At 39.7% G+C, this 27,109-nt stretch overlaps 1 protein-coding gene across 5 annotated transcripts in view; it reads right to left on the bottom strand.

Annotated features, from left to right (window-relative positions):
• CREB5 (cAMP responsive element binding protein 5) overlaps positions 1 to 27,109 on the bottom strand; it is a 254,418-nt gene that overhangs the window by 174,827 nt on the left and 52,482 nt on the right. For all 5 annotated transcript variants that reach the window (XM_061351009.1, XM_061351010.1, XM_061351008.1 and 2 more), the window contains one exon: positions 24,742 to 24,863. In XM_061351009.1, the coding sequence (XP_061206993.1) occupies positions 24,742 to 24,863 (122 nt within the window). The remainder of the gene's footprint in view (positions 1 to 24,741; positions 24,864 to 27,109) is intronic.

Below are 27,109 nucleotides of genomic sequence, written 5' to 3'. Positions count from 1 at the left end.
TTAAAAAACAACAAAAAAAAAACCAAACCCAAGAATAAAAACAAAACAACCAAAAAACCATGTAACTATTTTCCCAAACAGCAACTTTGTGTATTTTTTAAATAATTTAAAAGAGAAAAAGGCATCAAATAAAAATAAAAAAAAATGCACAGGAGTATTTTTGAATTCCTATAGCTTGGCCTCTCACTATCTAACAAGGATAAATATTCTAAACTGCCCCACTTTCAGGCATTTTATAATTTATGAGGAAAGAAAACATGTATTTCTAACCTGAAGTCTTCTCGAAGGCTCTACAGACACACAGTATTCAGGGCAACCAACCACACATTTAAACGGCAGCTACATGTGCACATTTAAGTAGTGTACAGTAGCATCTTGCCTGATTACGGAGATCATAATTTCACCCACTGCACATGCTGCTTACACAACCGAAGAACCTGCTGGCTTAAAAACTTGAAAGACATTGTAAAGAAAATTATAGACTAAATGTGTCAAATAAGGCTTCAACATTATTTTGATCACTTACAATCTGCATCAAAATTAGTGAACCTCTATGGATTCTCTCCCAACAGAAGAAAACGATCATCATAAAACTAAAGTTATCAAATCTCCCCAGAAACAGCACCAACTGATTTATTATCTCATTATTCAGATCGATGTGCAAGGAAAACACACTCATACCAGCCCATCACAACTGCTAGTAGCATGCAGCATCTAAAATTCCATGAGCACAGAACTAAGCCTGCTGTTCGCCCAAGGCAAGCAAACATAGCAGAGGAACTAGGGAAGAAAATGGAGACAAAAAATGAACTAATACAGTTGAAGGATTACAGGAAAAGGAAAGCCTGTTATGGAGATTTGAATTTAAAAACAAAAGGGAAAAAGTTCCATTATGTGAAAGATGGGAGAGTGTAAACTTGGAAGAGACTGAAATGCAATGCCTTTTTTAACCTATAACATCTGTATAGCTTGAATGAGAAAAAGCACTAAAGCAGATAAAAGGACACGGAAAAGAATTGCTGGAAAATGCTGTGTAGTAACATTAAGTAGAGGGACAAAACACTAGAAAGGTCTTATTGCAGACTGCTAAAATCTGTTTAACTCCTTTACTTGTCGAGAGGCATGAAGTCACTTATAAGGTTGACACACAAAAATACAGAACTGATGCCAAAGGATTTATTCCTCAAAACACTTCAAAGAAAGGCAAATACTCACTTAACAGCTACTTAATAAAAAGGGCACATTAAAAAAAATAAAAAATACCAGCAGGCATGATATATCCCAGAATGCAGGACTCTTCCTGGCCCCCAAGGCCTATCTAACATCTACTGCTGAACTGGACATGGCTGGCTATGCACACAGTCCTGGAGACTGAAAGGCCAGAAGCAGCATATCTGACTTCTTGAACCCTGGGCACCACTGCTCAATCAAGTGTTATCAACCTGATCTCCTTAGGGGTAGAAACATAAAGAAAGAAACATTAAACTCCTTACTCAAAAATGACAAGTAATGATAGGCAGATAGGGGAAGAAGGGAAACGCTGCTTTTACAGAAATCATAAAGCTTTGAATCTGTACTTATCAGTCTCGACCACTGGTTTCCAATTTTTTGGATCACAGACCTCTGTCAACCCTCTGAATTTCTCACAGAGCACTCTGTGCTCTTATCATAAATTGTGTAATTAAGGCAAGATGGTTCCACAGACCAGCTGCAGATGACTTACCACAGCTTTGCGACCACCAGCAGTTCACAGACCAGAGTTCAACTGCCACCCAAATATCATTTCAGAGCACCGTGTCTAGAATTTCTGAATTTCTTGACAAAAAGATAACATTTCTGAAGGTATCTACGGGCTTCAGTAGCCCCGGTCCTTTTATTAAAATGTCTTCAGTCTTCTGGAGCCCTAGTGAATAATTACTGTTAATTAATAGATCAGACTTGTGTAGTGGGGCTGGCAGGAGCTTTGCAAAATTTTACCCTAAATATCTATGCTGAAACATGCAGAGAAAATTCCTTTTGTTTTCAGTTAGGATTAATTAGTCTTATATGTAGACATGCTAGCTGATGTGAGGAGGCACAAACAAAAAGAAAAGACCTCATCAATCCTTTTATCCTGTTTTCTGTCAATAGCTGTTACTGTGTTATCAGAAAGAGTGTCTGAGATACACTGAATGATGCAAATGAAACCCCAAATCCGTTAATCTCCAGCAAACAACACACTGCTGCTAAGAAGCATGGCACAAGACACAGGAGAGACATATGAAGTGCTAAGCCAGCTATAAGCCATCTCAAGGCTGCAGCAGTCACTACTATAACGCGAAGTCCCAAGAACCCATTTAAGCCCTACTAATCCTCTTAAGGCCACTGCCTGAAGGGTGATAGCCCTGCACAAAATCTTCACAACACAGGCACTTTGACATGCTTCCACCTGGCCTCTGCCCCTTGGGTACCCAGAGTGCACAGTCATCTCCCCTGGACTTTTCCTCCCATCTTCTGGGGACACTGCACATGAACCTCTTCCAGGGGCAAGTTAAGCCTCCCTGCCTGTCCTCCACTTCGGCTGCTGGTCTAAGCAAATGCTCCGACTTCTTTGATACTATGAATGAAATGCAAGAGGTTTAGAATTTTTGGTCTTTTATCTTAATTTTTGTGACATGATCTAATTACAGACGTTCAGTGGTGCCCTCTAATTATCAGTAGAAATGAATACTGAAAGATGACCCTTGTCTTCCACTATTCCCTCCCCTCTTCCCTCACTACCCTCCTTATGCCCTTTTCTGTACGTCTGTTCAGACTATGCTTTTGACATATGAAGCCTTCTTTAAATACACAGTAAGTAATATATGGTAGCAGATGTACCCACGATAAACCATTTACTAGGGGAAAGGAAAAAAAGTGATATAAAGGAGATGCATGGAATGTATTTTAAAGCAAAAGAAAATTTTGTGAGACTGATCTCACCAGAGTTTGAAAGGAAATAGCTTTTCTACTGGAAAAGATGACATCAGATTGCATGCTTATGCTTATGTCCTGAAGTTTCCTATAGATATCTTCCATTTTCCTCAGGGTTGCTTGTTTCATACACAATTACTTGCCCAAGATAGCCATTTAAGAAACATAGCACAAAGAGCCTCTTCTGTTCAAATAAATGTCAGTAACATTGAGTGTGCATAACCCAGTTGGGGTCACTCAGGGTGTTTTGCACTGCTAACGCCACACTACGTCTTGCTAATTGGGAGGCTGCAAAACAGGGGGAGCACAACCGGCTGCCTGCCTCTACCCAGTTCTGTCGTACTTTATGCAAAAGCCATAAACTGACTTTTTCATTTCTTCCAAGTTGCCTATTGTGACATTTATAAACAGGAACCTGGCAGCATGTCAATGGTGCAAACTGATTTCCTTTTCTAAATACAATTTAAAAAAGCAAATAAACAAGGTTATGCCTGCTAATGAAACATTATATGCCATGCTGGAGCTAGTTTCTCTCAAGTGTATTCTCTAGAGCAGATGGAACACCAATAAACACAAAACAACAAACCCTTTTATAAAAAGCATGTTTGTCAGAAAATACATTCTCCATAGAACTTTGTCTAAGGAAAAACTGGCTTATATCTGTAATGTTATCTTGGGGACCCAATTATGGTCCCATTAGATTGCTGCAAACAAGGGAGCTTGCCATGAATTCCAAATGGAGAAGCGCTAGTAAGAAACTTGAAAAGGAAGAAAAGAGATTTGCCAGTATACTTACTAGGTGTAATTCCTAGAGGCCTCAGTTGAAATCAAGGCCTTATTGTGCTAAAATCTGTATAGACACATTGATGGGCTACACTTGCCCACAAGCCTTAGAGTCTGGAGACAAAGCAAGGAAAGGGAAAGGAATTAAAAGAGAGAAAGTGATTTGTGTAGCCAAAAATCAAGACTAAATGGAAGGGCTTTTTCTCGCAGGTCAGTATCTTAGACATTATTTTGCACTGTTTCTCTGCATCTAATACTTATCCATGAATTTATAAAACCAGAAAACTTTATTAAACAAAACAGATGCAAACAAAACCCAAATATAATTGTAAGCTCTACCATGATTTTTTTCCAGCACTATCATTTCATTTTGTCAAGTTGGACAGAATGCATGTACAAAGTGGGTACTCAAAGAGCCTTCTCAAAGTAGGTGCATGTCAACTTTTGCAGGACAAGCAATTAGACATCCAAAAGCAGCTGCCAGATCTGGAGGCCAGTCATGGGGTAGTTGAAAACCTGGCTTTCCTTTCTTTATTGTGAAGAGTTTTGTTTTTATCCATCATGAAACAGAAAGCTGGGGGGAGAGGGCGGCAATCCTCCAGGAATTGCTTTAAACAAGCCTTTGATACTGCTAACTGAAGGCACTGGGCTTTTCAACATTATGCAAACCATTTATAATCTGTTAATAGCAAACTCACAGAGACAGCGCTTTGGCACTTAAATTTGTTATATTTCATTTAAAGCTTCTTTGAAATTTTCATCATTGATTTCACTGGCATAAGTTATGGGCATCATGCATGAGTTACAGCAATGGCTGCTTGACTGCGTTCAATGACCAGAATATTTTTTAGAGCAGTTGGTAAAGGACAGCATAGATGGTAGCAACAAAACAGCCAGTGATTTTCCATTCAGGCAGTTTCAAGCAGAAAACCAGCAGGCTTAACTTTTCTGCTAAGAAGTCAAGTGGAAATGCTGCTACCCTGGTAATAAAATGCATTTCCTAAATATTCTTTTAACCCCAACTGACTGCAACAATGTTGGGCCAGGCTGGCTAGCAATACAGGGGACTAAAACAAAATGCTGGGAACTATTGAGGAGTCAAGGCCAACCATGATCTCAGAAAGCACCCAGGCATACCATTTGCTACATACAAGGGATCATAGGTCAAATCAATGGAGCAAGTTGACAACTGAACTGGTAGGAAAACAGTTTTGGTCAGCAAAGCTCATACATGGAAGCATACCAAAGCATCAAGCTGTCATCAAGTTAATTCACCAAACTTCCTGGGAAGTGATCACAAAGGTAAACGTGCAGTTTCACAGTATTCACAGTTGTTTCAGTCAATTGTAGGTTGATGTTTTGGGAGAGGAGAGCTAGGTTAATCTAGATCTTGGACTGAAAGAACTCAGAAAACTAGGTTCATCAGTTGGAAGCATTCAGACAAAATTAATAATCTTTGTAGCCATAGAGTTTAAAATGTTAAGGTTTAGAAGGCAAACAGATTGTCTACATACAAGGCAAAAAAGGTTAAATACACTTCCAGCTAGGAAAAGTTCACTTCCAGTGAGTACAGCAAAGGTTACAAAGAGGTATTATAAGAAAATGTTCTCTGAATCCTCAAAGATTCTGCCCTTGTCCATCTCTGCTTTCAGCAGATTTCAGCAAGTGGCAGACAGGCAGGAAAAAACGCTATCGAGACGCTTGGAAGAAAAAGAAAGCAGTAGTGGTCCCCAGGCAAAAAACAGAATTGACCATCCATTGATGAGGGCATGACTTTGGTCTTGAAGAACAGCTTGCTGGGGATAGTTGAAAGAAAAGCTGCTGTTAATAGAAAATAAATGAAGTAAGCAAGCTGGTGTGAAGTTGGGACATACAGTTTCCCAGGACTGGGAAAGCAGAAAAGGTCAGAAATATAACCACTTGGACTCCAAAGGTGTTCTGCAGGTCAGACACACCAGGAACTGCATAGCCATCCTTTTCCCCACTGCATGACTTGGAGCAAATTATTTTGCATTCTTCTGCTTTACATCTAAAATAGGATGAGTACCTTCAACAACTACAAAGTGCTGGGATCTGACAAGAGAATAGTTTTTGGAGACAACACAGTATACCTGGAAAGGTAATATAATACAGCAGTGACAGAGCAGAGGAGCCTCTTAGGTGAGAGAACAATCTCATGGGGCTTCAGAGTAGCATGCATTTGAATTTCAACCTCACAGAAATTACAAGAGATCGTAATAATCAAGATCATAGAATCACAGAATCAACTATGTTGGAAAAGACCTTTAAGATCAAGTCCAACCTTGACTCCAGCACTGCCAAGACCACCACTAAACCATGTCACTAAGGGCCTCATATACATGGTTTTTGAACACTTCCATTGACAGTGATTCCACCATTTCCCTGGGCAGCTGTTCCAATACCTGACTACCTTCTCTGTGAAGGAATTTTTGCTAATATTGAGTCTAAACCTCCCCTGGTGCAGCTTGAGGCCATTATTTCTTGTCCTACCACTTGTTACTTGGGAGAAGAAACAGACCCCCACTCTTTTCAGTAGTTGTAAGGAGCAATAAGGTCCCTGCTGACCCTTCTCTTCTCCAGACTAAACACCCTCAGCCGAGCCATTAATGAAACAAGGCAGGCATGCATCCTTGAGGAGCAGTCTAGCTGCACATGGAGAACAGTTATTCTCAGCACTCACCTCCACACAGCAGCTTTTGCCCAGAAAGTGGATGTCAGTGGGATGACTACAACCAAAGCAACTTGATACCTGAAGGCTGAGGGACAGAGGAGATGATGGGGAATGCCAGCCTGGGACAAGCAGTACCACAATTGTGTTCTCAAAAGCAGCTATCTAATAAGGTATCAGCATTAAAGGAGACCATATTACTCTTGAACAAAATTACATTGCTCTCTTTAAACCCACCCAACTTACAGTTCAGTTGGAAGCTATAATCATTTCACAACACTCAAAAAATACAGCTGTTGTGGAGTCCAGGAATTGCTGCCTGTTTTTTCTTCACCAGAAGATGATCACAGAAAGGACTGTGTTTTGGAAATCCACTAGATCACACCGTCTAAGCACAAGGAAATAGGTTTTCTAGCAAGATTGTGCTCCAAAGGTGATTCTGTGCATGTTTTAGCCTGTTTGCCAGTTCTCTAGGAAAATTAGAGTGGCAACAGCTGGTCATAAACAGTATTCTAAAGACATACGCTGAAGATAGCTGTTAAATAGCATAACCTTCACTATTCCTGGTGATATATAGGAAAAGGCAGTGCATTCCCTGTGATATTCTGAAAGCCGCTTCTCAAACATCATGTAACTGAATGCTTAAACTCATTTCAAATACTTGGCACAGATTGTCAGATTGAAGATCAAAGGCTGAACACCAGTGCTGTGTGTGACCCAGTGCAAGGTCTCTTTCAAAAGGTGGGACATCACCTCACATTTCTGGAGAAAGTCTGCAGAACTAAACCCAGTGAGTCTGGATTGCTAGAGCTGGCCCAGAATTTTGCCCAAAGTTTCACACGTTTAGGAGATCCAAACAAGGAAGCTGATGAGTTTGTCTGGAATTACTAATTGTGTCCCATGTAGTAAAACCAGAAATCTTAATCCTCCCAGATTTAGTGGGTATTGGCAGGGATCAGTATGTAAGTTTAGCATTCTTAGAAAAGCAATTCAGCAGAGAAAAGGAAAGAGAGAAAGCAAAGCAAGAAGAAAGAAAGAGAAAGCAAGAAGAAAGAAAGAGAGATGTGTAAACTGGATATAAACTAAATAGCCTTGAAAGCAAAAAAAAATTGAATAAAGATTTGTGTGATAGCAGAGAACATTCTTTGTTGTTCTTTTAGCTGATTTGCTTTAAGGCAGAAATACGATAGCCTGAATTTTAATAAGATATGGTAAAGAGTCTGTGATGTAGGGAGCCCAAAATGATTATTCTTCCTTCAAAAAGGACAGACAGCGTACTACCCTACAATACTTGGTCTGTCTCTTCTTACAGTAAACATTGCTAATGCTCCTGGAGAGGGGCTGACCTTGCCAGCCAATTACATTATGCTAATTTGTCTGTTACTATAACTCCTACAGAGGCATTCACAGCTCAAAGCAAGACAGAGATTTATATTGTCTCTTCCAAGCTGCAGACTATAGACGTTAATCTCTCTCTTTCCTTCCAGTTACAACTCTACATGGCAATATCTACACGCACCACCACTGCACACTCAAAGCAACAGTTATTGCCAGCTTTATTCAACTTAAAAGACAAGTCAGGGTCTTACCTTGCCCTTTTAATAACTGTCACTCTATCTAAGAAAGCATATGCTTAGTAACAGCTGTTTTCCTATGAAAACATATGGTTTCTCATATGCTTTTGAAAACACCACAGGAATGTATTCGCTTGTTAGATGTTAGTGCCATGCCACTATATCAAGCAACAAAATCACAGAAAGGAACTGCAATAGTTTTCTATGCTATACTCATGTATTACAGAAGTACCTATTATTTTAAAGCAACAAAAAATCATCCAGCTGAAAAGATTCAACGTAAAAATACAACCCATAATTTAGGAGTTATGTGCACTACTACAGTATTACTTACAGATAGGATCAAAACATTGGTCTTTTACAGAAATAGCATGCAGCAATTAGCATGCTTCATATGAGCAGTTTACAGTCCATACTGTATCATGAAAAAGCTCATCACGAGACATGGGTCTTCCAACTGCTGGAAAGATCAGATGCTTGCCTAACATCTTGCAGTTGAGATATGATAAACGGAGTATCAAAAACGATTGCGTATTGAGTCACAGCAGTTTATAATAAACTACTGTCCATCAAGTAAACCACGATAATGACCTTTACGTGCTTTTCTCCCTCTGTAATATTTAGGGCAAGCTAAGGGTATTAGCATGGACAGTTGCATGTCAGAGGAGATAAAAAAGAAGCTAACTTGTTAGGCTACTTGAAGTCAGATGTGCTCATCTAAGGCCAGGCTAAACTAAAAGCTAAATATTTTGGCAAACAAAAGCTCTGGCTGTAGTTTTGAAACTGATTTCAACATCAAGTGATGGAGAAACTGACATAAAAATGCAGAAAGATTTCAAAGTGCTAAGAAAATGGGGAAGTTACAGGTCAGCAGGAAAACAGGAACAATTCAAAAACGTGGCTTATGAGGTGGTCTTCAGAATTTTCTCATTGGCTCTAAAAATGATTCCACTGAGTTGTTTGTAGAAAATAAAGAAAACAATAATATTTAATCAAGTTTATGCTCCATCATCAGCATCATCAAGAAAACCACCCAAGCTTTACTGTAAAGCCTTATGAACATACCAGTATCTGTAGGTGGTATTCCAGTACTTCACACATAACTCCAAAAATTTTACACCTGTGTATTTAAGGCAGTTAAACACAGAGTCACACCAGAAACCCCCCATCACACCGAAATGTTAGTGGTTTATTACCTATTAACAGTGAGAGGGCACACACAGAAGTCCACACAAATCTGTGTCGCTGACTTTACAATTTCCAGCAGATCATGTTGCGCTACTGCCTGCAGTTAATGCCCTGAGCCACGGTCTGACTTTTAAAAAGGTGCTTACACACGTGGTGCACAGAGGTCAAGAAAGCCAGCAAAGAGCAAGAACTGGTGAAACTCCTGTGACAGCTTGAGGTATGGCCCTCACGCATCTCGTTGGCCCCTTTCTATGGGTTATGATTCCCCCTGCGCAGGCTGTGAAAGGTAACACTTGCCTGGTGGGCACATATGTCACTACGAGGATCTAGTATTTTGCAAACTACTGGCAGATGTGCAATAAACCTACACAGACCTTCTTTCTAAAAACAAGCAGCAACCAAAGACTTAACAAGATGCCCTGGGCATAGGAGACAAGAAAATAAGATGATTCCTTGTGCAACTCTTCCTACCAGTGAGGAACTAATGCACCAGGGACAAAACTAAAAAGCCCTCGGAGGAGATTAATACAGTATGTTTCACTGGGAATGTAGCGACAGTGTCTGAAAGTGATATAAGACAAGGGAGGGAATGGAAAGATACTCTCATCTGACAAAAGGACACTCTGCTGTTAGCAAATTGAGGCACAACCTTGTTAGCCGAGTCAGACACCACAGGAAATTACAAAACCAGCTTTCTATACCAACCTCTTAACAGCGCCCAGTGCTCTCAATCCCAGAAGGAAACTGAGAGCACCTTTAGCCTAAGGTGACTCTTTCAAATTTAAACAAATAGCAAGGTCAAGAAGGAAAGAGTCTGTGTCATGGAGGCAAAGAGTTTGTGTGTGGCACCAGTCAGATCTGCAACATACAAGTCAAAGATGCCACATGAATTCAGACTCATTTCTTTTTCTGTACACTAAAGACTCAGAGGAAAGCAATTAAAGATAAAATAAGGTATAGTCTGCCATTCAGAAGTTTCTTATCCTATCAAAACCAACAGTAACATACTCGTTTGACTTCAATTTGATATCCAGTTCTTCACTAGAAATGGAAGAAAAGGGTGATTTACGAATGCATGTTCAGACTTTCCAAATGGATCAAATAGCTTCGTGTGATAACAGGTATTTTCAAAAGGCACAACAGTGTGAGAAGACTTAAATGCACATACAACAAAAATGAAATCAACTGCTTAAGATATCACTCAGTAGATAACATACAAAAATTAATAAAAAAATATTTATAGAATTATATTGCTCACCTACATTTCCCTTCAGGATCAGAACTGGCTCGTTCATGAAGCCAGTTAATTTCCTGGCAATGATCAACGTGTGTTTCTGAAGTCTCCAAAATATAAAATTTACTCTTTTTCCAGTTGATGAACAAAAGGAAACTGCTCTTCCTGCATAATCGACTTAGCTTATACTCCTACCATAAACAATGGTTATATCTCTCCTGTCTGTATGACAAAGTTTCATCTATGACTTTGCTATGAATGGGGTAGGGAAATCACACTGCAGACTCCAACAACTGCAGCAAAACTGACCTCATACCAGAGGTGACCTAAGATTACCTCATTTTACATAGAGATAGCCTCTATTAAAACACTTTCAAACAATTCCGTAAAAGAAGAACATAGTATGAAAATGTGAAGCTTAAGCTTTCCAATCAGTTGAGTAGGTTTACATGAGCAGATTTGGTCCCTTTGTGAAGTTTTTAGAATTTCTCCATTGAAAGTATAACTTCTGGTTATTCCTTTTTTTTTTTTTTCCTTTTTTTTTAACTATTACTGGCAGAGGCTTATCTGCTTGACAGGAGAGAGAGGGAGCACTTAAAATTACCAGAGTACCATACTGCTTTACATCCCAGAAAGGGAGAGGGTGTCTGTCTGGCACACCTCATGGAAGTTGAAGCAGCAGGGGTCTGATCCAGACAATTCTGTACAGACAGCACTTGAGTTTCTTTAGGTGCGCAGCGCTTTCACACCGTATTGGTAGTCTTTGAATGCATCAACTCTGGAACAAGCAGAGGGGTTTTTATTTTCTTGGAAAACATGCTGTGGTATTAGGTTAGTAATTTAATCTTCTTGGCAATATAATAGTTATGGTATAATCCCTCACGTTATAAAAGTAATTGCCATAATCATAACCTATATTCGATTATTTATTTTGCTACAGTGCAGCTGTAGTGGTTTTCCACTCCCAACCTATCAATGAGGAGACAAGAAGGTGCAGAAAGCAGAGATCAACAATCTCTACTCCAGCCCATCCCTCTCTCTTGCCTAATAGCAAGTGACTCCCCATCCCAGTTAATAAAGAGCTCCTTGTCCCTCCATTATGCAGTGTAATCTTTAAAAGATTACATTCTCATTTGGGAATGAGCCAAGAGCCAGTGGGAAATTCTCTAGTAAATTGGATAGGGAGACAACAATATGAAGGGCAGCTGGAAGGGAGCACATTTTTTTCAGGGCATTCCTATTCCTGAGGCCCTCCGGCATTGTTAGAAGTCCTGCAGTCTCGGCTCTTTTCACTGCTTCTGTTGTCAGGATAACGCTATTCAAGAAGGGGACACAGATTAGCTGTTTTGAAGATGGAATGTGTGGAAATGAATATTGAAGGATAGTAAGAAAAGAAGGGGAAAGCCCAATTATATTTTTAAGTCTTACCACCTTACATAAAAACAAGTGAAGAGTACTTTGTTTTTAAACACTGTATTAAGTGCATCAACTACAATAGTATAATAGACGGGTTTTCTTCCCTGTCTGTAGAAGACAACTTGAGCACACCATCACCAAAAGCATAGACACACATTAAGATAGATTTTGAAAGGAACATTTCCCTCACTGCCTCTTTCCCCTTGCTTACATCTTCCAACAGATGCCTTTGCTCTGTGGAACCTACTTTCCAGCCCACCCTACCTGTGATTCAGGATATAGAAAACCAAAACAACACAGGACAAGAAATGCTATCCCATTTATCCATCCATATGGAAAGATGTAAGTGAATGAGAAAGGCAACTTTATTTCTATTGGGGGTTTGTTGTCAGGGACTTTAGTTGTTTTGTTTTTTGTTTTGGGGGAGTGAGTGGATTGTTTGTTCTGGGGTGGGGATTTTTTGATTGTTTGTTTTAAGTTTTTTTATATATATGCAAAAACCACATATTTTCACCATTATTTAAAAGTACTTTCTCAGGAACTGACACAATTTTATGTATCCAAAAGACTAAATAGGTACCTCAGGTTTATTTAGTCATTAATGACATACTCCCATTTTAGTGCCATGTTTTGTTTAGAAAATACAGAAATTTCATTAAAAAAAAAAACAAAGAAAAAAGCTGCAACATTACTTAAAAGAAAAAGAGGAACAGATCTTTTTAATTCCTCCAGAAAAATAATTTTTTACTATCACATGAAATTCCAATCATTATTCCTTTCCATGTAACATAATTAAGTTATTTATTAAGAGGAAGTAAAAAGATAGTTGTCACAGCAGGGTATCAGAAAGATTGATTTTACCCTTAAATTACTGTTCAACCAACTACAACTTTCTGCAGGACTCAAGTAACAAGAGTTACCTATAGTCCACAGGAGGCAGTAATTAAAATACATTAAAAGAGAAGATTGTTTGCAATTTAAAATCTTAGTGTCAGGAAGTCCTGATTCAGCAAACTATCTCTATTCAGCAAACCCCTACACACATGCTTGAAGTTAACCACATGTTCAAGAGCTATTGAAGTACATGGACTTTGGCCCCATTTCAGAAAATCAGTTATATACACATTTAACTGGCTGAGATGGATGAAGCAAAGAAAAGAAATTGGGATAAGAGAGCTGTACCTGAAAAAGATCCAGCCAAACAATAATCCACAAAATAAGAACTTATGTGCAGAGGTGTAATACCCTTAATAGTTTTTCTGAAACGTATATGTTGGCATTTACAGTTGCATGAGTTTACTGCACTGGAACAAAAAAATAGCATAGGTGGGAAGAGAACTATGGTAATTTTGTCATTAGAGAAACAGACCTTACATATAGATGTTCACATCCCAAGGGACATACACATAGATCTCAGAGATAAGACAGGAGTGTGATAAGAGAAATATCATTTTATGAAGACCACTGCAAGCAGAAACAGCAGCACCCATGGTGACTCTGCCTCTTTTTCAGGGAAAAATCTATTCTAATACCCAGCATCAACAGAGCATGTTCATGTCTCCTCTTCTACAGTCACATCCCTTGACATCTCAATTCAACATTAAGAGGAAAAACTAACTCAATTTGTTTGGGTTGGGGGATGGGGAGAAAACAAAATGGAACTTTTCACACTCTTCTATCTCTGCTCAAGCAATTCTGCTAACAAGTACAACACAGGAGTATTTTAATGCCCCTCTTCTCAGAAACCGAAGAACAGCCTTTTTAATGTCTGCTTCATGTGAGTGCTGTTCTTTCTTTCATTTATGTTTCTCTCTCACTTCCACTGCCTCATGCTAGCCCCTCCTCAGTTTTATTCATGTCAGAGCAGTGCTACTTTTCCTCCTCTTCTTGTGTGAATTTTCCTTTCCATTTGCCCCACCAAGTCTGACCTGGGGTAGGAAAAACTCCTTTATACAAACAAAATGCTTACTGAAAAGTGATGTGGCATGAAAGTAAAGCACCTCCATCACCCCACACACTGCACTTGCAGGCTACATAGCTTAGAGTTTAACATCGTACCTTAATGTTTTTACTGCACTTCGTTTTGCAGATGTCTTTTACTTAGAAGGGGAATTTCTAACCTTTAATAAGAAATACTGGAGCAAGCTACAAGTAATGAAAAGGGAGAACACAAGGCTTACATGACAAGCCAACAAATTTCCCTAAACACTACATTGTACATTTTTACCGAGACCCACAGAAAAAGCAAAAAAACAACAAAGCCAACCAACCAACCAAAAAAAAAAAAAAAAATCCCCCAAACAAATTTCAAAATAAAATGAAGCATAAAATCAAAAGGGGCAGTAGTCATTTTCTTGAATTCCAAAGGGAAAAGAAAAAAAAAAAACAAAACCAAAACCAACCAAGAACTTCTCCAGGCTCACGATAATTTTCCTATGCCCATTAAGTGCATTTCTCCTTCAAGAAGATTTCTCTTAATAACGGTATGCCACAAATGATCATTAGGCAGGAAAAGCGGGTCAGGGCAAGGATAACAAAGATGAAAAGAAAACTGCTGGGAGTTCACCTCTGCTATTTATTTTGATGCACACTTAAGATTCAAGTCGGACTATTCTATTCTAATTGCGTTCAAAGATCTAGTTCTCTAAAGAACACAAACAAAACTAGCAAGGGCCATCAGCCAGAATAAAGCTTTCCTCACAATCATAGAGTAAGGTCAGCTTTTGTGTGTTCTTTTATATGATAATATCAACTCCTCTGTGTTGACTTTTTAATTTAAAAAAAAAAAAAGTTTTTTTAAGACTAATGGCCTATTTCTGCAAGGGCAGCTTTTTTAACGTATTCACACGTTTTCTAGATTATTTTAGCTCTGCTTTCCTTATCAAGTATTTTAAAGCTTTTACACCTAATCTAGGTTAGTGTGCTCTGGTTAGCAGCTTGTATCCATTGAAAGGAAAGGCAATAATCCATCTAGGTTTAGGGCATTTCCATAGAACTGATGCAGAGCTGTGTCAATTTTAATGTCATGCTATGGAGAGTGCATGCAGCTCTCTCCACTTTAGAGGATTAAAAGTGACCTCTCTTACCAAAATCAATAAGGGCAGCTTGCTGTGACTAATAGGTTGTAGAAATTCAAAAGAGACAGTTTGTAACACTGAGTTCATTCTCCCTGTGTCTCTCCCCACCCAGCCCCAGACTGGCTGGCAGAGCTGCACTTTGACATGAACGTTCACATGGCGAACTAATGTCTGTTTGCTTCCCAGGGACCAGATCGAGCCACACACGGTTTACTCACATTTCAGGGAAGAAAGAAAGTTTATATTTATTTGATAGGAGTGGATATGGCAATTTCTGTAGAGAAGCATGTGACAGAGCAAATAGAATAAGCTAAAATGTACAATTGTTTCTCCCAAGCATGTTTTTTTTTAAAGGCCCTACTTTTATATATTATCAGGAGATAAACAAGTACCCAGATATTTCATATCACTTCACCACCATAGGGTTTTTTTTCTAGTCTCTAAGCAGACTTTTCCCCCTTCAGATCTTTGCGTAGTTATAATAGGCTAAAAATTGAAATTCCATTACAGTCAATGAAGCTGCCCCAGAGATACGTGAAGCTATACATCCAACTCCAGCATTCATTAACTGCCACGGCATGTACTCAGTTGTTCTGGCTTCTTTCTTTCCCCACTGTTCCTTTTGTTACTCTGAAGTACTTCAAATTTAACAAAGTTTGGGGCTTTAAAAAATACAATAACTTTGTACAGTACTAGAAACGAGTTATGCTACAGAGTGCACACAACTGATGTAAAGTAAGTTTTTAGCTTTTCAGTTTCGTATTTTTGCAAGACTAAAGAATACCAGTAACTCAGATCAGGATCTCCCACCTTAAGGTGAAAATACCCTTCCTCTCCTGGATCTCTCTAATTTCTAATTTATTTTGGTTGAGGTACAAATTAAAAATCCTTACTCACAGTTCATAGCTTGTGGACATTTTCTCCACATAACGATCACCATCATTGTCTTTATGCCAAAAACCAAGACTTGCCTTGGGGGAGCAAGGGAGAAAAGGGGCTGAAGTAGTGGGAGGAACCCAACTGTAAAGGTTTAGGAGTCCCTATGGAGGTTTATAAATAGACGACTGCCATGTGCAAAATGTGAAAGAAACTCAGTCAGCATAAGAGCTGTTGCTGTTTTGAAATCTAACTACATCCGTTCGGGCAGTAGACAGAGTTATAAACAAACAATAAATCAAGAAATTATTAACATTTGAATTTTGGCAAGATAATAAAATGTGTAGGGGCATAATCAGCAAATAATAGGAAAGATCTGCAAGTGAACCCACCAATTAATGATAAATAGGACTTGGCATGGAATAACTTCACCAATGTGGATCTCATTAGATGGCCATGGAACCTGTTCCTGCAGCAGCCCTCTCCAAGCGAGGGAAAGGTGAGGTAACCGACATGTCAGCATACTCACCCCCTTGCAGCTCTCGGCCTTTGGGATTGTAACCACCTGGGCCAAAATGACAACCTTATGCTGCCAGAAAGGCCATGCCATGGCTCTCTAGGCTTTAAGCGATAGGTTTCCTTGTCTCAGCTTTTGGACCGTTGCTCTGCAATTCCATCACAGCAAAGGTGACTGAAAACACACAGGTTTGCTCACTCTGGAGAGTGAGAGTCCCCTGCTCCTCTGTTCACCTTGCTTTATTAACAACACCTCTCAACGAGAAGAATGCCCCCAAGCAAGCAATATCATTTAAACAGATAAATAGTTCGCACACCAGGCAGGGGGAATGGAGAGGGGGAAGAGACCCTGCCTTATTAGACTGGAAACAGACACACCATATTAATACAAAGAATCAGCATATGGTTCTAATAGGCTTTCTTAAAATGATTTATCAGCTGTGATTAAGCCCTCGACCAGCATGTCTATCTTCATAAATAAAGTAAAAGTGCACCTTGCTCTGAAATATATCAGCAGTATCTGATTACCTACCCAACTATGTAGGCTTCAGTCCACCCTGGGGAGCAAAGAGCTCATGTTTTATAGCAGAGTGTATGCTCTAAAGAGATTGCCAAGATTTAGGGACTTTACTTAAGAGATAGCCTTATAAAAATGCCACTACAGGGAAGCTTTATCTCTTCATCATGTGCCATCCAGTCCATGCTGCTGAAATCCCAACTGGCAACAAGAAAGCTGTGCCACTGAAAACATTCATAGGAAGACAAGGCAAAATGCTCAACTATGCCATGCGGTTGTGAAAGAAATGTCAGAATGCAACCAAGCAGGCCTCCTTTTTTAGGGGTAGCCAAAATACACAAAACATAACAAAACCCCAAATGTTACAAGAGGGTGACTCAACTTCTTTGGGATAGAGGCAATACAAAGCAGAAGGAAAGTGGACTGTCCTGACCAAGCTCTGCAGGATGATTCATCAGCTGGAATTCTGAAGAACATGGAAGGATTATGCTTAGGGAGGGTTAGCTCAATCAGAAACGTATGCCTTCAAGAACTGACTTTCTGCATGACTTAGACACTTACTGCTGAAAAAACCAATCAGGTCTTCTCTCAGAGTATGAAGATCTAAACCCATAAATCCATTCAAGCACAGTCCATTGCTACAGAAGATAAGACGGACCTGCCTGCCAGCAGAGGGTAAGACACTGTACTGTCTGTCAGTAACGAGCCTAGGTTAAAGCCTATTCCTCTGAATATTTCTGCAAGGTCATGATATGAACTCTGTTGTCTTGCTAGATTTTCTGCACATTAGGCAGAAAGATTCCCTTTTGTAACCCAGTTCAGTGTGGCAACTAAGTGTCTGGACACAGATACATGCTCAAAACAGGACTCACAAAGTCAGGGGACTGAAGTGCCAACTGCAGAACTGCCATATAAAATACAACATGCCACCACATGTCTACCATCAGAGCTCTGCAAGTCAAGAAAAGCAGTTAAAATCTAGCAAGCCTACCCATCTGGAGAGAGGAGGAGAGCATTCTTCCTGTCTTTAGCAACACTGAACAACAGCTGATAAATCTTTAACACACATGGTTTGTGGGATGCCCTATGCGGAGACCGAGGAGATATGGAATCAATCCGAGGCTCTGCCACAGACTTCCTGTGCAATTTTCAGCACGTCACTTAAGTCCAGATCCTTTATGGTAGCCCACCAATTCACTTCTGCTTTATTTCAGTGAGAGCAAGGCACCAAAATGCTTTTGAAGGTGTCTATCAATCTTCTGAGGCCACATTGCTGAACTTATTTTGGAATCAAAAGAGACAGAAAGACGCTTGCTTGGTAGAACGGAGGAGAGCACCCAGCTCCCCTGCAATTCTCATTCCATGTGTGCGATTCCTTCAAGAGCTTGCTGTCTCACTACAAAGGAGCTTTGGAAAATAATGTTCTGCAGAACCTGTTTTTCCTTAGAAAATAAGAGACAAAGCATTTAACTTCTCCATAGGAATGCTGCAGAAGCTAATTATGAAGGGAAAATGGGGTTTATAAAGCAACAGTGAGCCCATAAAGCAGATCAATAACCTGATGCAATTACTGCATATAAAACCTCAGAATAACCCACTGGAATAACTCTGATACAGAGTTATAATGTATTCTTACATTACTTTAATGCATAACACATAAGAAGTGCTATGCTGTGAAGATGCACACATCTTAACAGATACAGATGTTATATCCCTGGCAGTGTTTAAGGCCAGGTCGGATGGAGTCTTGGGTGACATGGTTTAGTGTGAGGTGTTCCTGCCCATGGCAGGGGGGTTGGAACTAGATGATCTTAAGGTCCTTTCCAACCCTAACTATTCCATGATTCCATGATTTAGAGTATAGGCACTATAATGAAATATTTCGATGTGGGGTGATATTCTGGGTTTTGATCTCAAGACTTTTGAGCTGTCACCTTGACAACAGATAAACTGATTGATAAAGTGACAGCTTGAAGTTATTACAATACCTACAACCACAGTACCCTGGTCCCTAAGCACTATATTAACATAAATCATTCCTAGTCTTATTTTTTATCTGTTACAATATACCATATAAGATACTCAATCTTGGTGGAAGAACAAGAAGTCAGAGAGACCTTTGACTTGAAAAAAATACGAACTACCTTACGTCATATTTAGACAAATGCAGGGAGAATGCATATATGTGTATTTATGATTGCATAATTAAATAATAAATTATCAAGCATTCAAAGATAGGTCTTTGTTTTCTTCTGCTGTACAGATAGTCAGTTGAGCCACAAGTGCACAAGGAACAGGCTTAGAAATTTGTTCATTTATATTACTTCACTAGTGAAATTCAGCTGTTTCAGAGCACTTGCCTCTGAAATGTCTACCACCACACCATTCTTCTCAATGACCCCCCTAGGGTTTCAGAGTATTCACAAGGGAAAACTGATTGCTGTAGAAGCAGGGTGAACACTCAGAAGTCATACTGTTCTACACTATCACACTGCTGCGTTGAGACCACCTCCCACAGGACCATGCTTGAAAGGAAATCAATCTGCAGGTGTCCTGTCCTGCATTACTACAAAACTAGACATAAAATGCACACATTCTTGAAGCACGGCCCTGTGGTGCACGCTAATCATGTGAGGGGCGAATAAGTCAGATGAGTGCACTCCTTGGGAAGAGAGCTGGCTTTCATAAATGGCCGGTCTTGAATTTTATATCCACCAGCCATGCCAAATACCAAAATGAACCCTCCATCCTTGTTCTTCTCTTTCATCAATAGAGTGTGTTGCCAACACTACTTTATAGCCTATTACCATTACAAGCCTCTAAAATCCAAACATTTGTGCAATGTGCCTTATCAACATACAGATATCTTTTTCTTTTCATATACGGATACCATATCGCTCTTCCCTGTTCAAGAGTCCCATTTACTGCACTGCTACTGTATTGTCAATGATTAAATGTAAGCATGAACTTTCTGCTTTAACGGAATGATGGACCATATTAAAACAAGATATGAAGTGTTTTCTGATATACAACCAACACAACTCTTGCAACTTCTCCTACTGGAAAAGTCAAAAGATTTCAAAATGGCACCTTCTGCAAAAGAGCAGCATGTCCCCCCAGGGCCTGCCTCTGCCCCCAGTGACATCACTGAACAGTATCAGCCCCTTTTCTGGTTGGTTAATTTAGATTAAGCTTCAAAAAAACAGCAGCAAACCCTACCAAGTTTGTGCAACAGAAGAAATGTTTATTGGGCATTCTTATTCCATCAGATTTACTTTTTATCTCCTTGTTGCAATGTAAGAGATTTCCTTTTTAGAAAACACTTAAACAAAAGCCATCATAGTTTTTCTGCAAACATTTTAGAAGGCAGAAGGGAAGACCTGTGGGACAGGTTTAAATTTTACGTAATGTACACAAGGTGCAGAAATCACATTACATTTTTCACCAAACTATACTGCTCAAGAGACAGATTCTGTCACTTCCATCTTGCCCTGAATTAGGCCATCTTACCCATACTCACAGGCTACAGCACAGAGCTATGACATTCAGAAAATATCTGCAAGAATTCTCTCCTGGTAGTCACAGAGTCACTCAGTTCAGGACAAGTTTATACCTTTCACATACACATCAGACTGTAGCTCATTCCTTGTTTAACACAATTAGACTGGATATTCAGGCTTTTGATCATTGTGTAGACTGAACTTATTCTACCACCAAATGCTCTTTATTTGTTTTTCTTCTATTTTTTTACTGGACTACTTCAATTCACAGATGTTTTTCTAGCAGCGAGGTGCCTGCAGTGGCATAGTATACTTAGATCAGGAATATTAAGCCACACAGAGGAATTGCTGGCCATGAGCTTCCTGAACTGACACTGAACAACTCGCAAAAAGCATTGAGAATAGCCATTTCCCTGACACATTTGCACAGTTTACATGCTATCTTGAAGCACTGAGCGCTGGCTAGAAAATTTCAAAGTTGCAGGATAAGCCTTAGAAAGTGATGCATCCAAATACTAGCATAAGCAGAATCTGATGAGAAAATGCCTCACATTTAAAATACTCAACTATTTCAGAGTACTGTTAAGTGCTATATTGAGTGTATTTCCGCTCTTTCTCATTTCATGCAGGGAGGTCAGGCTACACGCATTTTAAGGAAGCAGGTCCAATTAGTTATTCACAAACAGATCCTGACCCTTCCCGTCTTTGACATTATCCTCTCAGCCTCAATGCTCAAAACAAGATGCAACAGCAGGGGCTATCCACTAGCAGGAAAGGTCATGCGTTTGCATTTATAATCCACTACAGATGCTTTGGACACTTAATGCTCCCAGCAGTGTAAACCTAAAACCTGCAACCAGTAGGCTAAAATGGTCATCTGATCTGGCAGCCCTACCTGCCTTGTTGATTTGGGGTGCAGATTTTGTCTAGGGCCAAGCTGCCAATTGCTGCCTGCCTCAAGTTCATAAAAGCTGTAATATTTACACCTTTCCAAATAGAAATATAATATAGGTATGCTTTTACCTGTGTTAATTTTGGTGGTGAATTTGGCAGATAAGATCCTTATGACAGGAAGAGTGCCATCAAGAGGATACAAAAAGCCTCTTTCTCATACGCTTATCAGTATGCTTGTTGCTGATCTATAGCATCCTTTGCATTTAAGGAGTAGGACTTTCTTAAACTGATGAGAAAGCTGCAAGTATGCAGCTAATATTTGATGGTAGAGGCAACAGAGGAGCCAAACAAACCGACAATTTCACTTCCATTTATAACTTTACTTTTCTCATTTCGATTTAGATCCTGGAAGTAATCAGCATTATGACTACTTGCATCCACTCAGTCCCCAAGCAGAAGCTAGCCAACATATATTTTAAGAGATGGTCCTTGACACGTGAGTTTACAACCATAGGACATATCAAGTATGGAAGGCAGAAAGACAGAGTACTCCCACTTAACACATGAGCATACATGGCATAAAGTTGTTAAGTGATTTGTTCCCAGATAAGCAGCTGGGGTATCCATGCAAGTGCTTTCCTCTCAATACTACCTTTACAAGGAAAGGTACACACAGTGTTCCTGAAACTGTGCGCTCAGTGCTTCACAGTTAATTTGGAATGTCACCAGTTCACATAACCAGATTAATCACAGCAAGTTCTCATGGATTATCCATGAGGTCCTGCTCAGAAGAAAAAAAGAAGAAGAACAAAAGAAAGAAATAATGCAGCCAATTAAACTTTATCCTTTGAGTTTTCAAATGATGACTCAAGGAGGAAAAAAAATAGAATGAGTGTTTTTCTGTTAGAAGATTTCAGCATCAAGCTGTGTGTTAAGCCACAGCGATATACTAAAACAAACAAAAGTATTTCTTTCAGAGTCCAGAAAAATTAACACAACCAAAAATATTTTTGGATTACTTTTCTGAGCCATGAGTAAGATTTCCATGCAGCTAGCCTTAGTCTGTGAGGCTTGGTAGTCTTAGACTGCGAGGCTTGGTAGGTCCAGTAGGTCCATCAGGCTAAAGCTAAATTGCACTCACAGTCTAGGGACAGGCTGTTAGAAGCATTTTGTTAGTAATAGCTGCAGCTTGAGGAGTCCCTTTCTGTCATGGCCTTTGTCTCTTGCATTTGTGTAAAGCCCTACTGGGGCCCGTTTCATTTTCCTATCTGACAGTCAGTGGGTAACATAAGAATGAACATACAGCAGATTAATTGGAAACACAGAGCAAATATTACAGCTTAGTCAGCTAGTCGAACTTTCTCCCTTTTTGGTTTTTTTCACCCGTCTTTTTTTTTTTTTTTTATGATTTCCCTCCCTGCCATCGCTCATTTGCTCTCTGGAGATCATCAGCGGCAGCTGCAGGCTCTGGTAGGAGAAGGGCAGAATCAGGCTTCCAGAGACTGACAAACAACTGGAATTATCAGGAAACTTGATGCCTTTGTCTAGGTTTTAATCAGATTATGCAGCGACCACTTGTAAACTGAAATGGACTCTGCAACATCAAGAACTGCAATCTGTGGCTAACTGCGCAGAAGTCTACATCAGTAGATTTCTCCTCACCTCCCACTTGTGCAAAATAAACACCATGCAGAAAGAACTGATTAGGAATCCTCTAATTTGTGAAGAAGTAGCAGTGTACAGAAATGTTCCCCTTGACTCTGCCTAAGACTCCCCACTGCAGCACATAAGACACAAGTTTGAACAAGTTAAATCCCAAATTAGACACACTTGTCCCATTACACGGCTGTTTCCTAACATTCATCCTGCACACAAAGCTGTGAGGGCAGTCACTGCTATTTTCCCAATCCTTGACCAAAACTTGGACTCTCACATTTGGACACTCCTTTGTTCAGCATACCATGCTGCTGTTTCTCCCCTCTTCTCCTCTACCTTTCCCAGCCTCTTTCCTTACAAGCCACAGATAAAGTAGCCCTGGACTCCGTTCCTTATAAAGCCAAAGCCAAACCACTCTTAGACTCCCTTCTCACCTTCTTTTTACAAGCCTTGCATCCCATTCTGTACCTCAGCAACCAGCTTTACCTCTTTTACTTTTTTCCCAAAAAGCCCTCTTGGCCTTTACTTTGCAGGTCTCAAGATCTTTAAATGCTGCTACCTCCAGGGCTTTCATAATCCCAGCAGCACATATGCCTCACATGTATGAGTTTTGAGTTGGATAGCAATCACCAACAGGCAAAGGAAATGACAATACAGGAGCCATAAAAAATAGGACCTACAGAGGAAGCCCTTGCAATTAGAAGCACAGACACCCTGAAAGGCAAAATAATGCTGAGGCAAGCTAAGAAAAAGTCCCCTCTGGCTTGAGCACCATAGCTGCTTCATAGCAGCCTTTTCCTACTTCTAGTCTGTGATCCCGGTTAATGTTCAAATTAGACAAATAGAGATTACCGTGAGAACTAAGCCAAATAACACACTGTTCAATAACTGGGGAACTCCTATGGCAGGGGACACATTACACAGGAATTTCCAAGAGCCACAGAAATGGGAGAGGGGAAAACAGAAACACAAAGGGAACGTTGTGAAGGGGAGGCATTGGGCAGGTTACTGGAGGGCTGCAGGGAGCAATATGCTGATGTAGGAAGTTGCACATTACTCGAGTTTTACTCCTTAAAAGCAACCAGAACTTTGGATCTTATTTGAAAAGTTAAAATTTCATGCATTAGCTCTTGCTGGCCTCCATAGTGCATTAAGCTGTTTTACAATTCCCTGAAAATTTTAACAGCTCTTTGGGATCCCTCAAAATACCTTAACAACCTTTGGGCACAAGAGTACACTTAACCTCATATAAATATATCATTCAAACAAAAATTACAAATACTGAAACTAAAAGAATACTAATTGGGAATGGGATACATTATCTACTAGGTATTACAAGTTAGTTTCTCCCTTCAACATACTTTATGAGAAATACAGAAACAGTAATGATGACAAATAAATCCAGGGCCCCATCACGTTGCAGAGGAAAGAGCAAAGCTTTTTTTCTCCTTTTTTTTCTTAAGTAAATGCTCCTTCATTTTCCACATTTCCCTGCAATGCATTTGAGCAAGTCTGCAGTCCTCACTTCAAAGATGATATAATTTTCCCAAGCCTCTCCCTCAAGAGGTGTGTGGTTTGTGTTACAGTTTACTTAAAAGCAGAGACTTGGAATCAAACCCTGGCAAACAGTTACACACTTCTGGAAATCTAACACTGGGGTTTTGCTGGTTTGAGGGTTTTATATTTGTCAACTGTTTCAATAGTTTAAAAAGTATGTCACATCGTATAGTGCCACCTAGTTTCTAACTAAAAGGTTACTATCAGGTAGCAGAGCTCAATCTGCTTTCACAGATAGTGATCTTGAAACATGCCCTTTAATATTTCAAGAATATAAAAACAGGAGGAAAGGTTCAGTGTGCTCAAACTCACCCTTTTGTTGTTCTCTTCTTCTTGTGCCTTCCTAAACTCGTGTTCTAGGGAGCAATCGATGTCGTTGAAGAGGCCCACTTCCTCACAGTTCTTCAGAAAGCGTGTTGGTGTAGGAGTCTGATCTGAGAATATGACAAGAAATGATCATTGGTATTTAATACTAAAAAGAGGAGGAGACAGTTATATTGCCTTCCAGGGAAAAAGAGGTTCTAGCTAACCTCTCCACCCCTACCACACCGTCATTCAAAACAAACCCCACAACACTGAATTTCGACACAATGCACTGCAGACAGCCAGTGTTTGCCCGCAGTGTCTGAAAACACACAGCACTGTTCATAATTCAACCAGAAAGACAACAGGCCAGATCTTCACAAGGCACATAACACAAGTGCATAACCTTAAAGTATACAAGTGGTCATCATAATTGCTTATAAGCCTTCAATAACAGGCGCATGCAAAACAATGCGCAGTGCGTATCACAAAGCACATTTACATCACAGCACACAGGTAACTGCTGCAGATATACATTAGTTAACACCTTCAAGTGCTTGAAAACCACCCCAAACGTACACATTCTTTGCAAAACCCATGAAGTTAGCCACAGTGAGAAATCTGCTTCTGAGTTTTTGAAAGAATTAAATGACATTTAGAAAAACCTATGAAATGTTAAAATTTGACCACAAAGAAGCATCCTTATGTGTTTTATACCTGAAAGTGTAATACACAAAATCCATGAGATTTGGAGTCAAAATATTTTTAATGCATGCCTTCATCTCTAGGAACTCTTCTGCCTTCTCAGAAATAATGTGGGGAAGGACAGGATTCTCTAACGCCACAGGCAGCAGGGACTCAAGAAAGCACAAGGTTTTCCCCCACCTCTTCAAAAACCTGTCAGATAAATGAGCTACATTGCTCTATGGACTGTATTTTCAGTGATGACCTTGGTCCTTCTTCAGGAAGTGAAAGTTCAAGACCAAACTTGGGAACTCCTGAAAGGTCAGCACTGAGGCACCTCCATTCATTCTTAGGCAAGTTCTTAACTATTCCACCTCACCTTTCCCATCTCCCCCTCAAAATTACAGTACAGAACCATATTACCAGAAGCAGGGTAAAGTCCACGTGATCCTACCAACTTTACACACATTTAAAAAAAAAAAGATAATAAAAAACTCTTTCTTACCTGTTGGTTCCTTTTTCCCAAACCCCTATTCCAACTCAAGCTGCTTTGTGCCTAATTTTATAGAAAGACTGGATTCACTCTCCAAAAATAATGTTCTGCATAATCAATGACAGCTACCTATTGTTTGAAATCCATTCTTTACAGAATGAAAACTCTGTCATACTAATAATCCCAGTGGCCCATATTGGGCCAATTCTGACCTCAGAAAAAAAAACATTATCTTCCCATTTCATTGAGTTTGAGAAGAAAAAGTTGGTTTCTTGCACCTAGCTAAGCTGGGTCAAGTTCTAATGTTTCTCCCTTGAGCAGCATAGAAACACACAGCAACCCCTAAACAAAAGGCAGCGCAAAAGCAGTGCATACAAACAGAAATGAAGTTTTCACTTGGAAACTAATAGGGAACATCAGCCTCCTTCATTATAAAACCACCTGTGTCAGGTGTGGCCTGCAGGTTTGAGCTTTGCAAGTAATCAACAGGCAGATACACCCATTTGCATTTATATTCCTGATGGGACATATTGATGCAACATAAAAAGCAAGCCTTAAAGTTAAAATTCTGCTTTATTTCTTTTGGCTTGTGCATCCTACTTGTGAGCTTAAGGGAAACAAAACTTAAGTGTTTGGGAATGCACACATATTTATCTATTAGTTTTCACAGCTAACTACTGTGTTACCAGAGTCAGAAACATAAGACTTTCCAAAAATCTTGACAGAACTTAGCACAAGGAGCTGAGTCAATGAGGTGCTGACATTGATGGGAGCTGAGGACACTCAGCACTTTGCAGGTTCATATACTAAACAAAGTAGTGCCAAACTAGTCTCTAGGGTAACCTCACTGAACTCAGTAGATTTACACCAGGGTTGTGTTTGGCCTTTGGACTGGAGTTTGTGCCGGAAATGAAGTGCACTAAAAAGCAGGAGAAATACATTTGATTTCCAAAATGGATTAAATATTACTTTAGTGAACAACAGAACTGTCTTGTAGGAAAACCAAGAGAATCATTGCCAAGCCTCCCTGGACATAAAGGGTTTGTTAGTATTTGAATGTGAGGCAAATACAGGAAATGTTTTATTTTTTTTTTGAAGTGTTATATCCATATCAAATAAGCAAGGTATCAATTTCATCACCAGAATGAGAAATCAGGTTTTCATAAAAAAAGCTGATGGCACCACTTTCACTGAAATCAA

The sequence above is a fragment of the Neopsephotus bourkii genome, unplaced genomic scaffold, assembly GCF_033783945.1.
Source record: "Neopsephotus bourkii isolate Nb327-2 ecotype Australia unplaced genomic scaffold, CSIRO-AGI_Nbou_v1 NB_549, whole genome shotgun sequence".
Classification (NCBI taxonomy): domain Eukaryota; kingdom Metazoa; phylum Chordata; class Aves; order Psittaciformes; family Psittacidae; genus Neopsephotus; species Neopsephotus bourkii.
This window is presented reverse-complemented; position numbering and strand designations above follow the sequence as displayed.